Source organism: Galeopterus variegatus, unplaced genomic scaffold (genome assembly GCF_000696425.1).
Source record: "Galeopterus variegatus unplaced genomic scaffold, G_variegatus-3.0.2 Scaffold1800, whole genome shotgun sequence".
In the NCBI taxonomy this organism is placed as follows: domain Eukaryota; kingdom Metazoa; phylum Chordata; class Mammalia; order Dermoptera; family Cynocephalidae; genus Galeopterus; species Galeopterus variegatus.
Window position 1 is genome coordinate 133,354 of NW_007727911.1, and position 13,506 is coordinate 146,859.

At 41.4% G+C, this 13,506-nt stretch overlaps 1 protein-coding gene across 1 annotated transcript in view; it reads left to right on the forward strand.

Moving 5' to 3' along the window:
* The first annotated feature begins 8 nt into the window (after positions 1-8).
* The window catches only part of LMNB1 (lamin B1), a 55,662-nt gene continuing 42,164 nt past the window's right edge, over positions 9-13,506 (forward strand). The window contains exon 1 of the mRNA XM_008579047.1: positions 9-729. Within this exon, the coding sequence (XP_008577269.1) occupies positions 371-729 (359 nt within the window). The 5' untranslated portion in view covers positions 9-370. The remainder of the gene's footprint in view (positions 730-13,506) is intronic.

A 13,506-nucleotide genomic window follows, 5' to 3' on the forward strand; every position in this document is an offset into this window, starting at 1 on the left:
GACTCGGCGGCGGCGGCGGCGGCGCGGACCCTGCTCGGCCTCCCGGTCACTCTCGCTTCGCATCTTCCCGTTTGTGTGTGAGTGCGTATGTGCGTGTTTTCCTAAAAGGACATTTTGCGATCGATCGATTGATTCGTAGTCCTCCCCCTTTGCCCTTTGTGCTGTAAATCCCGCTCCCGCCATCCCAAGTGCTTCTCCCTCCCTCCCCACGCCAGCCTCTGTACGCCAGCGCGGGTCGCCGGTTCGTGCCTTCGGTCCCGCTTCGCTCCCTGCAGCCCCCTCTGTGTCCCCGCCTCGTCCCGGTGCTGCCCGGGGCTTCGCCGCACAGCCTCCTTGCCGGCCGCCTCCGCCGATCGCCCCGCCGCCCGCCATGGCGACCGCGACCCCCGTGCTGCCGCGGACAGGCAGCCGCGCCAGCGCTCCCGCCACGCCGCTGAGCCCCACGCGGCTGTCGAGGCTGCAGGAGAAGGAGGAGCTGCGCGAGCTCAACGACCGGCTGGCCGTGTACATCGACAAGGTGCGCAGCCTGGAGACGGAGAACAGCGCGCTGCAGCTGCAGGTGACGGAGCGCGAGGAGGTGCGCGGCCGCGAGCTCACCGGCCTCAAGGCGCTCTACGAGACCGAGCTGGCCGACGCGCGACGCGCGCTCGACGACACGGCCCGCGAGCGTGCCAAGCTGCAGATCGAGCTGGGCAAGTGCAAAGCAGAACACGACCAGCTGCTCCTCAAGTGAGTGCTCTCTGGGGGCCGCGTTAGGTCACGCAGGGAGGGGCTGGGGGGCAGCCGGGGGAGGGAGAGGGGAGGTCAGGGTGCCTGCGCCCTTCGGGAGGGGCTGGGCCTCCGTCTGCGGAAAGGGGAAAGATTCTAGTGTTCGTGGCGTGGTAGGGGTCGCGAAGAGTGCTCGAGTTGTAGCGATGGGGGGGCCGTGATGCCCGTTTCCAGGTCTCAGATACCCAGCAGGGTCGGGCGAAGTGCGCGCCTGGGGCGGCCGAGAAGGAGCGCTCGGCTTCAGACCTCGGACCCCGGATCCTGGACAGCTCCCCAGCACCGAGAGGCTGCGCCGCAGCCCGGCAGGCCCCAGGTGCGGGGAGCTGGCTCCCGAGCGCGCGCTCGAGTGCGCGCCCCGGTTTCCGGCCGGTCCTAGACAAAGCAGAGCGTCTGGTGGGCTTGCGGTGCGGGGATGGCCGGGCCGGGGAGGACAAGCTGTCGGCCTCAAGAATGAATGAGCTCTGTGTGGGCGGAGGGAGGAAGGGGAGGGACCCATCCGGAGAGTCCGCGTCTCCCGGGGGTGGGTCCTGCTTTGGCGCGCTCAGCCTTGGCCCTGTGACATTCTACGTTCATTCTGCGTTCGTTCTGCGCCTGCCTTGGACTGGCAGGGAAGGGCGGGTTCTTGAATTGCGCGCCTGCTGCCCGACAGGGGCAAGTTAGGTTTTCTGGCTCGTTAGCTTTCTCTGGGGAGATTTGTCCTGTCTTTCTGCAGGGACAGGCGTGGGTCCTTTGGTGTTTCTGCGTAGGGGACTCTGAAAGCTGGGTTTGTGCATGTCAAAGCCACCGTTCGTTCTCCGAGTCGCGGATCGCCCCAGGCAGCAAACCCAGCTTTTGCCTCCCCATAATGTAGTCAGTTTTTCGGGTAGAGACCGTGCTTAGTCTCCCTGTTTGTCTCATGCTGACAGTAGGCAAGGGCAGGTGAAAGAGTGCTGTGTAAATGTTAAGTGTTTTTGGCGAGGGAGCAGTAGTAATTATTTCACCTAAGGGATCCGGGTTTTCAGTCCAGGGCACAAGGATAAACTTTGCTGTCCTTACCTTGACTTTCTGATGAGCAAAATGGCATAATTATCATCAGTAGGCAACAAGGATTGATATCACCCTTTAGAAATTCGCTCAGTTTGAGTCCAGAATTCATGTTCTCCATTGCCATTGCCAATTGAAATTTCCGGAGGTGTCTGATTCTGACTTTGACTGTTTGCCCCTTGGTATCTTTTTGACTGTATCTGTATGAATGTCCCTGTCTCAGTGTCTGTGTGATTTTGTGTGTGTGTGTTTCTACTTCCGTCTCTCATCAAACATGTAAAAAACAGTTCATAAAAATTATGTGCATGTGGCAAAAGTAAAATTGTGTAGACTAGCTTATAGTGGAAAATCGGTAAATGTAACGCTTCGTTCCAGGAGGCAATAACATTTATCTTTTTTTATTTTTATTTCTTAGGGTATTTAATTCCATAACTCAAAAATAATTCTAAGTTTGTATTTTCACTTTGGCGGCTGGCCAGTCAGGACAGGGATCAAACCCTAGACCTTGGTCTTATTAGCACCACGTTCTAACCAAGTGAGCTAACTGGGCAGCCCTAAGTGTGTATTTTTAGTTTTTGGCTTTACCAACCCTTTGGAACATCTTTTGAAATGAAGAAACATCTTTTCATTCACACTATTGTCTTCATCTTCCTTCAAATTTTTTGCTATGGAATTTCTTCAAATCATAGATCCCATTGCTTGTAAGACTTGGCATTATTATTTATACCACCAAGAAGAAAAAAACATCAGGGCCATCTATGTAGGATCCATCCTGGTGCACCCACACTGATTTTTAAGATGTTAAAATGGGACACATTAAGTATCTGGTATGTTCTAGTCACTCTTCTGTGTGTAGAAGAGAAATTAGGGCCTTTCAGCCCTGTGTTGCTGAGAGTGCAGTTGGGGAGATTCCCAGCAATACACAGGGTATGGTCTTTTGTCTGATTCTAAGCATTTTGATGCTTTTATAATCTTTATAGGAGGTATCCACTGAAGGTTTGTCTGATTCTAAGCATTTGGTGCTTTTATAGTCTTTACAGGAGGTATCCACTGAACATTTTTCACATAGTAGCAAGGCTGCCACCTGGCTAATAGTAGTTGTAAATGTCATGGATTGTAAAATGCATGCTGGTTTCAGCGGGATTAAAAAGTGAGGAGAATATGTGTAGTATTAGGATCAACAAAATAATGTAGGTGATATAACTTAGGTAATAACAGGTGCTAGGAGACTAAAACTAAAGCAGGATGAAATGATAGTGTGATTAAGGAAGGCCTGTCCGAGGAGTTGATGATTGAAAATAATATTCTCTGATATATCAAGCAGTGTTCTAGGATTATATTTTATTAAGTCTGTGCTACTGTATGTATATTTTTATTGTCAGGTTTAGCTGTACAGTATTCTCTTTTCTAATGTGCCATAAATTGCTCAAAACATGACACATTTTGTTTTGCTTCATATTTGGACCATGAACTGTTTTGTATAAATTTGACCCTAAATAACCTTTTTCTTGTTGACTAAAGAAAGTTTGCCTTCACGATACCTGCAGACTTTTTGAAGATATCTAATCATATACATTACATGAGTCTACTTTCTTCCCTGGAGCTCTCTGCTCTTAAGATATGCCGTGTGCTGACATCTTGGAATTTACCTGATTTTAAGCCAGTTTCTTCCCAGATCACATATTTTCTTTTCCTTGGTTTCTTCCCTCATTTTGTTGGACAACATCCTGAAATAACTTATTTAGAAAGGTTGGCGGGAGATAAACTTTCTGAGTCCCATGTGTCTGAAAATAACTGTTTTGGCTCATGCTTGATTGATAGTTGGGCTGGGTATAGAACACTAGTTTAACATTTTTCCTCAGAACTTAGAAAAGTATCATTTTGTTCTATTGTCTTGTCTTCTAGCATCCAGTTTTGTTCAGGTTCATCTAAAGCCAGTTATTTTCTTTTGTTGCTCATTTCTTTCTTTTTTTTTTTCCTTCCTCTCTGAAAACTATTGGGAATTTTATGGGTTTTCTGAAATTGCATGCTGATAGGTCTGGGTAGGGCTATTCTGTATGCATCCTGGCTGTTGTAATGGATCCTCTCAGCTTGAAGTCTTGATTTTCATTTAGCTCTGGGAAACTTACTTTACTCCTAACCTTCTTTTCTGTGCTCCATTTTTTCATTCTCTCTTGTTCATTGGAATGTGGAATTCATTGGTCTCTTATTTTCTCTCATTTTTCCCCCCTGTTCTGGGAAATTACCTTGACTTTCCTTTTTCATCCCCCTGGCGGCTGTTGGTAAGGGGATACAAACCCTTGACGTTGGTGTTAGAGTACCACACTCTAACCAACTGAGCTTTCTGGCCAGCCCCCTACCCTGACTCTTTTTCAGCTCAGTAGTGACATTGTAAAGGTAGAAATCATACTTTTTTAATTCCACGAAATCTTTTTGTACAGATATTTCTGTTTATTCAGCTTGACTCTATTTTAAGGATGCAGTATCTTCTTTAATTTGAGGATAATATTTAGAGTTTTCTCTTTAAACTTCTCTTCTGCTAATTGTGATATCTCCATTTTTCCTCTCTGGTCACTTGTTCTTTTTCTTGCTGCTGATTTTTGTTATATTATCCTTGATTGTCCACATTTGCAGATGAAGGACTAGGTAGTGGTTGAGTATTACAGTAGTCCCTCCTTAATACATGGTTTCACTTTTTAGGGTTTCAGTTACCCCCAGTCAATCACAGTCCAAAAATGTTAAATTGAAAATTCCAAAAATAAACAGTGCATAAGTTTTTAAATCACATGCCATTCTGAGTAGTGTGATGAAATCTTGCGCTGCCTCATTTCATCCCACTTGGGACATGAGTCATCCTTGTGTCTAGTGTCTCCATGCTGTCTTTACTACCTGCCTGTTAGTCACTTAGTAGATATCTATCTCAATTATCAGATATTTTGAGAGACCACATTCACGTAACTTTTATAACAGTATATTGTTATAATTATTCTATTTTATTTTTAGTTTTTGTTGTTAATCTCTTACTGTGCTTAATTTATAAATTAAACTTTACCATGGGTATATACATATAGAAAAAAATAGTGTATATAGCGTTTGGTTCTATCTTCAATTCCAGGAACCCATTGGGGGTCTTGGAACGTATCCCTTGTTGATAAGGAGGGAACTACTGTACTGCTGCTGCTGTTCAGGTAGCTCCTCCCCCTTTCTTATGAATGGGAGGGCAAATTAGGACTTCATTATATTGGAGTGGGGTATGCTTTTAGCCAACTTGCTGGAGAGCCTACAGTTAAGCTAAGGGGTACTGAGGAGGGCCAGTTGCAAAACTGTTCCATCTGTTAGTCTCCTTATTTTAGGCCTGCCTCATTTCCCCCTGAAGCCACCTATGTGCGTGTTCTGTGATATGTACTTTTATCTACATTTCACCTTTTAGAAATTTTTGAAATATCTGCTAATGATCCCTTTCCTGTTCACTTTGCTGCTATGGATTTATTCCATGTTGTATACTTTATTGCCTTTTTACTAGGTTCTGGTGGGATGGCTAAAGCCTGTGCGAAGTGACCCATCATCTTGGAAATAAGTTATTTTTTAGCCTTAATTGAAGTATAATTTGGAAGATGAAAAAGAAGAAATGTTTTATTGTCTTTTGGGGTCTATTTAGCTCTTATATTTATTTAAAAATAATTTTTTGTATTTAATTTTTTTATTTGGAGCCAGGGTATTTATGAATTAGGTCTCATCATTTAGGTGGATTTAGATTAAGGAAACAGTCTTGAGGGAATTATACATTCCAAAATTAGTCTCTTTTTGGTTCCTCAGCATACAACATATCTCAAAGAAGAATTCATGGAGACACTTGGTCCTGCTGGAGAGAATTTGGCAACAGTTTCCATGCAGGTGGTCTCTGGATCCACAAGAAAACACATCATATCTAAGATACAGTTACTGATTCATTACATGCTAAATTTTTAAATTTTTTTTTGGCGGCTGGCCAGTATGTGGATCTGAACCCTTGACCTTGGTGTTACAACACTGCCCTCTAACCAAATGAGCTAAGCAGCCATCCCTCAAGCTTAATTATGTTTAATCAGAAGCTTTTTGGGGGTATTTTTACTGTACCTTTTCTATGTTTAGATATACAAATACTTACCATTGTGTTACAGTTGCCTATATTCAGTACAGTAACATGCTGTACTGGTTTGTAGCCTAGGAGCAATAGGCTGTACCATATAGCCTAGATGTGTAGTAGAAGTCTGTACCATCTAGGTTTGAATAAGCACATTCTATGATATTCACTCCTTGACAGAATTGCCTAAGGACACATTTCTCAAAACAGCAAGTGCTGGGCCAGCCCGTGGCTCACTCGGGAGAGTGTGGTGCTGATAACACCAAGGCCCCAGGTTCGGATCCCATGTAGGGATGGCCGGTTCGCTCACTGGCTGAGCGTGGTGCTGACAGCACCAAGTCAAGGGTTAAGATCCCCTTACCGGTCATCTTTAAAAAAAAAAAAACAAAAAAAAAAACCCAGCAAGTGCTACATGACTATTTACTCCTTTGGTTTTCTACATGTTTGGTCGTAGATAGAATGAAATTTAGGAAATGCCCATAAGCTAAACTGTATCTGCAGGATTGTTTTAACATTCGTCATAGTCTTCGCTTTTCAGACCTAAAATAATTAAAAATGCTGATCTACTTTAGGGAGTTTTCTTTATACATGGGGTGATTAATTGAAAAATGAAAAACCTTCATCCCATGTATTATTTTGTCTTTCAGTTTTTAGTCTGCTGATTTTGCCCTGATAGAAGCAAGTTGACAATACCCATGGTAGCTTTAACATAAGAGCTATAAAATTTCATGTTAAATATTAATTTAGTTTTCAAGGGAAGAATTGGAGGGTCCAGATACCTAGAATTAGTGTTTTAAGCCTAAGAAGCAGGTCCTAAGTAATTAAACTGTCATTACATTTCCTTCCCATGCTTCCAAAGGATGTTTGGTAGAGCAAGATGTCTTGGAGTTGTTTGTTTAATTTAGGAGATAAGACTAGGTAATCTTTTGGTGTAGTCAGATTTAAGGAAGTAAACACAGAGAATGAAAGATAAAACACTATAAAAATATGCTTTTGAGTCTTTCTTTTTCCTCTGCAGTTGCAGTCACAGTCAATGGTTGTGTTTGTTCTTTCATTTGTCCAGATAACATCACCTCTGATATGCCTGAGTTAGAGACCTTTAGACTTTTATTCTATCAGTGTATCAGTGTAGGTCTATGTCATGCGCAAATGGTGAGAATAAGCCTCAGATGTCAACTGAGTGATGGGCCTTTGACTAACTAAAGTTCCCAATTATTTCTAGGATCCAAGGAATTTTCCTAATCTGAGTTTTAATCCCCATTTTTCAGTGCACTTCTATGATAAGGAGATTGTGCTTTGGACTGAATGGAATTTGGAGAATTTTTAAAAATTAACTTTTTTTGTTACACAAAAAATGTATATATTCATTGTGGAAAATGAGAGGACACAGATAAATACCAAGAAGAAAATAAAAATCACCCTCAGTTCTATTGTCTAGAAATAAAAGCTGTGAAGATTCATATCCATGTTATTCACAAAAAATGGGTTCATGTTAAATGTAATCTTTTCTTTCTTTTTTTTTACTGACCGGTAACGGGATCGCAACCCTTGGTGTCGCGCCCGTACCGGGGACCGGCAAGGGGATCGCAACCCTCAGTGTTGCTCCTGCAGCATCCCCAGTCCCTGGCAACCACTGATCTTTTCACTATCTCCATAGTTTTACCTTTTCCACAGTGTCATATAGTTGGAATCATACATTATGTAGCCTTTCAGATTGGCTTCTTTCACTTGAGTAATACGCATTTAGGTTTCCTGTATGTCTTTTCATGGTTTGATAGCTCATTTCCTTTTAGCACTGAATACTATTCCATTGTCTGGATGTACCAGCTTATTTATCTATTCACCTAATGAAGGACATCTCTGTTGCTTGGACATCTTGGTTGCTTCCAGGTTTTGTTGATTATGAATAAAGCTGATATAAATATCCATGTGCAGGTTTTTGTGTGGATCATAAGTTTTTAACTCTCTTGGGTAAATACCAATGAGCACAATTGCTAGATTGTATAGTAAGAGTGTGTTTAGTTTTTTAAGAAGCTGACAAACTGTCTTCCAAAGTAGCTGTATCATTTTGCATTCCTACCATTAATGAGTGAGAGTTCCAGGTGCTCCATGTTCTCACCAGCATTTGATGGTGTCAGTGTTCTGGATTTTGGCTATTTTAATAGGTGTGTAGTGGTGTCTCATTGCAGTTTTAATTTGCATTTCCCTGATGACCTGATGTGGAGCATCTGTTCATGTGCTTGTTTGCCATTTGTTTATCCTTTTTGGTGAAGTGTCTGTAAAGGTCTTTGGTTCATTTTTTGACTGGGTTGTTTATTTTCTTATTGAGTTTTAAGAGTTCTTTGTATATTTTGGATAACAGTCCTTTTTTTGGATGGGTCTTTTGCAAATATTTTCTCCCTGTCTGTGCCTTGTTTTTTTAAAATTCTCTTGCCAACATCTTTCACAGAGCAGAAATTTTTAATTTTAATGGAGTCCATTAAAATTTTTTCTTTCAAAAAAGAAAAAGAATTTCAGGCAGAAAAGTGATGTGATCAGTCTCCTTGTGCTGTGGAGGGAAAAAAAGAGTAGAAGTAAAAACACTAGTGAGGGCACTTGGGGAGTAATGAGGTGGCCCTTGAACTGAGGTAGGCAGTGAGAAAGAAGAGAAGGTGGACTTAAGAGATACTGAGCATAGGGGATTAGGAAAACGGGTGACTGTGCTTCTATGCATGGGTGCCTGGGTAGACAGTGTTGCTCTTAACAGAGATTGGTGGGGAAGGACCAGGTTTGGAGGACCCTACTTATGGTTAGTGGTAAGTTAGTGAGTTAGTAGTGTTTGTTGGACTTTCAGGTGGAGATATAAGGTGGCAATTTGGAGTACTCAGAGACATGGAGGACATCTATATAATGAAGACTAGGTAGAGGAAGGAAAAGCCACAATGGAGATGATAATAGCTAGAGAGGTAGAAAAAGAGAATTGAGTCATGGAAAAAGGATCTTTTTTTTTTTTTTTAAATAAGGCCTAAAATGTATCCATTGTCTTTGGTGCATGGTTTGAGATGATTGTTGACTGTGGAGAGAGCCTTATATTAGCAGAAGGCAGTGGAGCAAAGCCACTGGCCATAATTGAGGGTTTAGACCACTTGTTCAAGAATGTTGGCAATGATGGTGAAGGAGACATTTTTTAATGTCATTTAAAGTATATTCTTAATTGGTGTTTACATAACAAAACATTGCATAGGGGACCAGAACCCTTATCCCTCTAAGAATCTGTACTAAAAATGTGATCACTTCCTCCTCCTTTGCTTAAAACACTTAGGATCTTTTAGTAAAGACTAAAATCCTCAGTATTACCTAATAGTGGGTGACAATATAATTTAGCACCCAAACTGGGATACTTTTGTGTGTGAAAGAGGGAGCTATTAATAATTATGCAGGGACAACTAACATGTGGAAATTGTCCTGGGCAAATTAATACATATGGTAATCCTGCCTAAAAGTTCTTCCCTGTATGGGCTGGCCCCTGTCTGATTCTTTAGGTTTATTTCATAACCACACATGGGCTTGCTCTCTCCTCTCTAACCGTGAAATCCTTTATTCAGTCCGTTTTACCATGCTCCTCTTAGCACAGGACCCTTTACGTGTGGGGTTTCCTTTGTCTGAACCTCTCATCATTGGATTAACTCCTACTTATTCCTCAGGTCTCCACTCAATGTTCATTTCTTTAGAGAAGTCTTCCTTCACTTCTCTGATTCAGATTTTTCTAATATGTGCCTTGAAAACAAAACAAAACCTATGACTCTCTAGCAACATGTGTCTATACATGTAAGAGTGTGTATGTGTACATAATTTAGGACTCAAAAGAGTTCTCCAAGACTTCTCATGAAAAAGATTACTTTCAACTATTTTCACTGCTCCTTTGATATTTAACTCCACATTGAGATGATGATAGGACATAAGTGACTTTGTATTATGAACGATGAGGAATTGAGCTCTTTCACTCTATTTTTTTCAAAATCCACACATTTTTCTTTTCCTTATCTCCCAATTGTTATATGTTTACATTTTAGTTTAGATCAGCTTTTGGTATTTAAAGTATTAATTCAGTGTGTTCTGCTATGTATGCATCTGTAACGCCAATTAGTGCATATGTGACTGGTAAGCAAAGAAATGATATAATTGTAAGTTGTATTGATTTATATGTGCCTTTTTCTAGTAAATCTTAGTAAAGGGGAGCCAGAATAGTAAGAGTAGAGTTGTAATCTTCAGCCCTCAGCTCTGCTTTCAACTCTATTTTTTTTTTTTTTTTAAAGATGACCGGTAAGGGGATCTCAACCCTTGACTTGGTGTTCTCAGCACCATGCTCAGCCAGTGAGCGAACCGGCCATCCATATAAGTGTTGCCCCCGTACCGGACCGGGGACCGGCAACGGGATCGCAACCCTCGGCGTTGCTCCCGCGCCTCGCTCAGCCAGTGAGCGGGAACCAGTCTGTATGTGGGATCCGAACCCTCGGGCAGGAGCAGTGTTGCCCCCGTACCGGACCGGGGACCGGCAACGGGATCGCAACCCTCGGCGTTGCTCCCGCGCCTCGCTCAGCCAGTGAGCGGGAACCAGTCTGTATGTGGGATCCGAACCCTCGGGCAGGAGCGCCGCCGCGCTTCCCAAGCGGCGCACCATCCAGTGCGCCACCGGGCCGGCCCCCTCAACTCTATTTTAAGAGAATTAAAAGTGGGTGCCTGTGCCCAGGGTACCCTCCTCTGGAGAGGTTCACCACTACCTTTATTCCTTTTTGTTTTGTTTTGTTTTTGCGGCTGGCCAGTATGGGGATCTGAACCCTTTGCCTTGGTATTATAACACTGCCCTCTAACCAACTGAGCTAACCAGCCAGTCTTCTAGCTTTGTTCTTATAGCCAGTCTTAACTCCTGTGTTCAGAGCTCAGCTTATATCTCTGTTGTCTCAATTCCTGCAAACCAGCATTTCTACTCTTGTTTTTGTGCATTTTTAAACATCTCTCGAGACAGTTCTAGCCACACTCAACTGACTTCCTGGACTGTCCAAGTCATCTCCCGAGGTACTAATTATTGTTTATGTTATTGCTGGTTCTCTGATTACAAAGCTATGTAGGTTTTGAGTTGTCTATTCCAACATTATGTTTCCCATTTGCTCTGTTTTTTCTTTGTTGTTGTTGTTTGTTTGTTTTTTTAAAAAGATTGGTAAGGGGATCTTAACTCTTGACTTGGTGTTGTCAGCCCCATGATCACCCAGTGAGCTAACCAGCCATCCCTATATGGGATCTGAACTCGTGGCCTTGGTGTTATCAGCACCACACTCTCCAGATTGAGCCACGGGCCAACCCCTGCTCTGTTATTTTTAATGTGTGCAGAAACACTTTTTTTTTTTCTTTTTTGCAGCTGGCTTTTAGGAGGATCAGAGCCCTTGAGCTTAGTGTTATAACATTATGCTCTAATCAATTGAGCTAACTGGTCAGCCCCAGAAACACATGTTATAGCAGAAATATTTTTATGATATAAACATCCCTAGCAGAATTTAATAGCATGCTATGATTAGTTTTTCTTCCCTATCCCACCATTTGATCATCTATGAAAATAGTATTTTTTCCCCACTTACTTGTGTGTGTGTGTGTGTGTTTTACAGGGATTGAACTCTGGACTTTGGTGTTATCAGCACTGTGCTCTAACCAACTGAGCTAATTGGACAGTTGTTGTTTTATATAATTAAATAGAAAGACAAGACTATGCCAGTAATTAAAACATGAAGTCATTTAGAATTTTTAGGTTTTCTGTTAGTTTTATACCTTTTTGAGCCTCATACCCTTCTCCAGTCTAGTTACATTGGGCAAGCATTGATAGTTTGAATATAGAATTCTACCTTATAAATGATACTTCCTCAGAATTTTGAAGGCATGTTCTATAGTTTTCCAGCTTTCGCTTTTGCTGCAGAAGTACTAGGGAGGGAAACATTTAGAAGCTTGTAAGATCTTCTTTTTGGTCCGGTTCTGAAATTTCAGAAGGATGTTCCTTGGTGTGGCTCTCTTTTTATACCTTGTTGGTCATTTGGTTGGATTTCTTTTTGGTCTGAAAATTAATGTCCTTCAGTTCTTGGAAATTTTCTTAAATTGTTTTGCTGATGATTTTCTCTTCTTATTACTTTCTGAGACTCCTGTTATTCAAATGTTGGATCTCTTATATTGATCCATTGGTTTACTTACTTTTAAAAAAATTTTTTTCTCTATTAGGTATTCTCAATTTTACCTTCCAAATTTTGCTATTATATTTAAAATTTTTAATAGCTTCTTTTTATTCTCTTGATGTCTCTTTATAGCATCCTGTTTCATTTTTCTTCATAGCTCCTGTTTGCTCCAAATTAATTTCTTTTTCTGTTTGTTTAGGTCTCTGTATCAGTCTGTACAAGGAACAGAAACTACTAGATAGTTTAAGCAGAAAGGGAAACAATATGGGATATGGGTGCTTAAAAAAATTATTAGAAGGGCTGAAGGAGCAGGAATGATGCCTAGAACACTGTAGAACTGACATTCTTTGGGAGGTTTTATATCTGAGGCCATCACAGGAGCCACTGAATTTTTAAAAACAGTGTTTAGCTATAGTTCAGGACTAGGAAGCTGGCACTGCCATTATTGTAGGAACAACTTCCTCACGACACCCAACAAACTGGAGAATGGATACTGGAATGCTGTTTCAGAAAAATTTCATAGACCAATATCCTTTATGAATATAGGTGCAAAAATTCTCAACAAAATACTAGCAAACCAATTCCATGAACATGTAAAAAGGATTATACACTATCACCAAGTAAGATTTATCCTTGGAATACCGGGTTGGTACAGTCTATGAAAATCAATGTAATACACTATATTAATAGGATGAAGGACACAAACCACTTGATCATCTCAGTAGATGCAGGAAAAGCATTTGACTAAGTACACTACTTTTCTTGATAAAAGTATTCAAGCTCGGGGTAAAAGGGAAGTTCTGCTAAAGAGTATTTATGAAAAACCCTAGCGTACATGATACTTAATGGTAAAGATTAAAAGCTTTCCCCCTAAAATTAGAAACAAGACCAGGATGTCTGCTCCCACCATTTCTATTCAACACTGCACTAGAAGTTCTAGCCAGAGCAATTAGGCAAGAAAAAGAAATAAAAGGCATTCAGATCAGAGAGGAAGAAGTAAAATTATCTCTATTTGTAGATGACATGATCTCTTATGTAGAAAATCTTAAGAAATCCTTTAAAAACAAAACCGAAGAATTCTGAGAGCTAATAAGAAAGTTCAGCAAGGTTGCAGGATACAAGAGTAATATAGAAAAAAATCAATTGCATTTCTATACACCAACAGTGAACAATCCAAAAATGAAATTAAGAAAACAGTTTCACTTTTGGTAGCATCAAAAAGAATAAAATACCAGTAAATTCTACAGAAGAAGTGCAAGACTTATATACACTGGAAACTATAAAACATGTTGAAAGAAATTACAGAAGGCCTAAATAGAAAGATAAATGGAAAGACATCCTGTGTTCATGGATTGGAAGACTTAGTAGTCAGAATAGCCAAAACAGTCTTGACAAAGA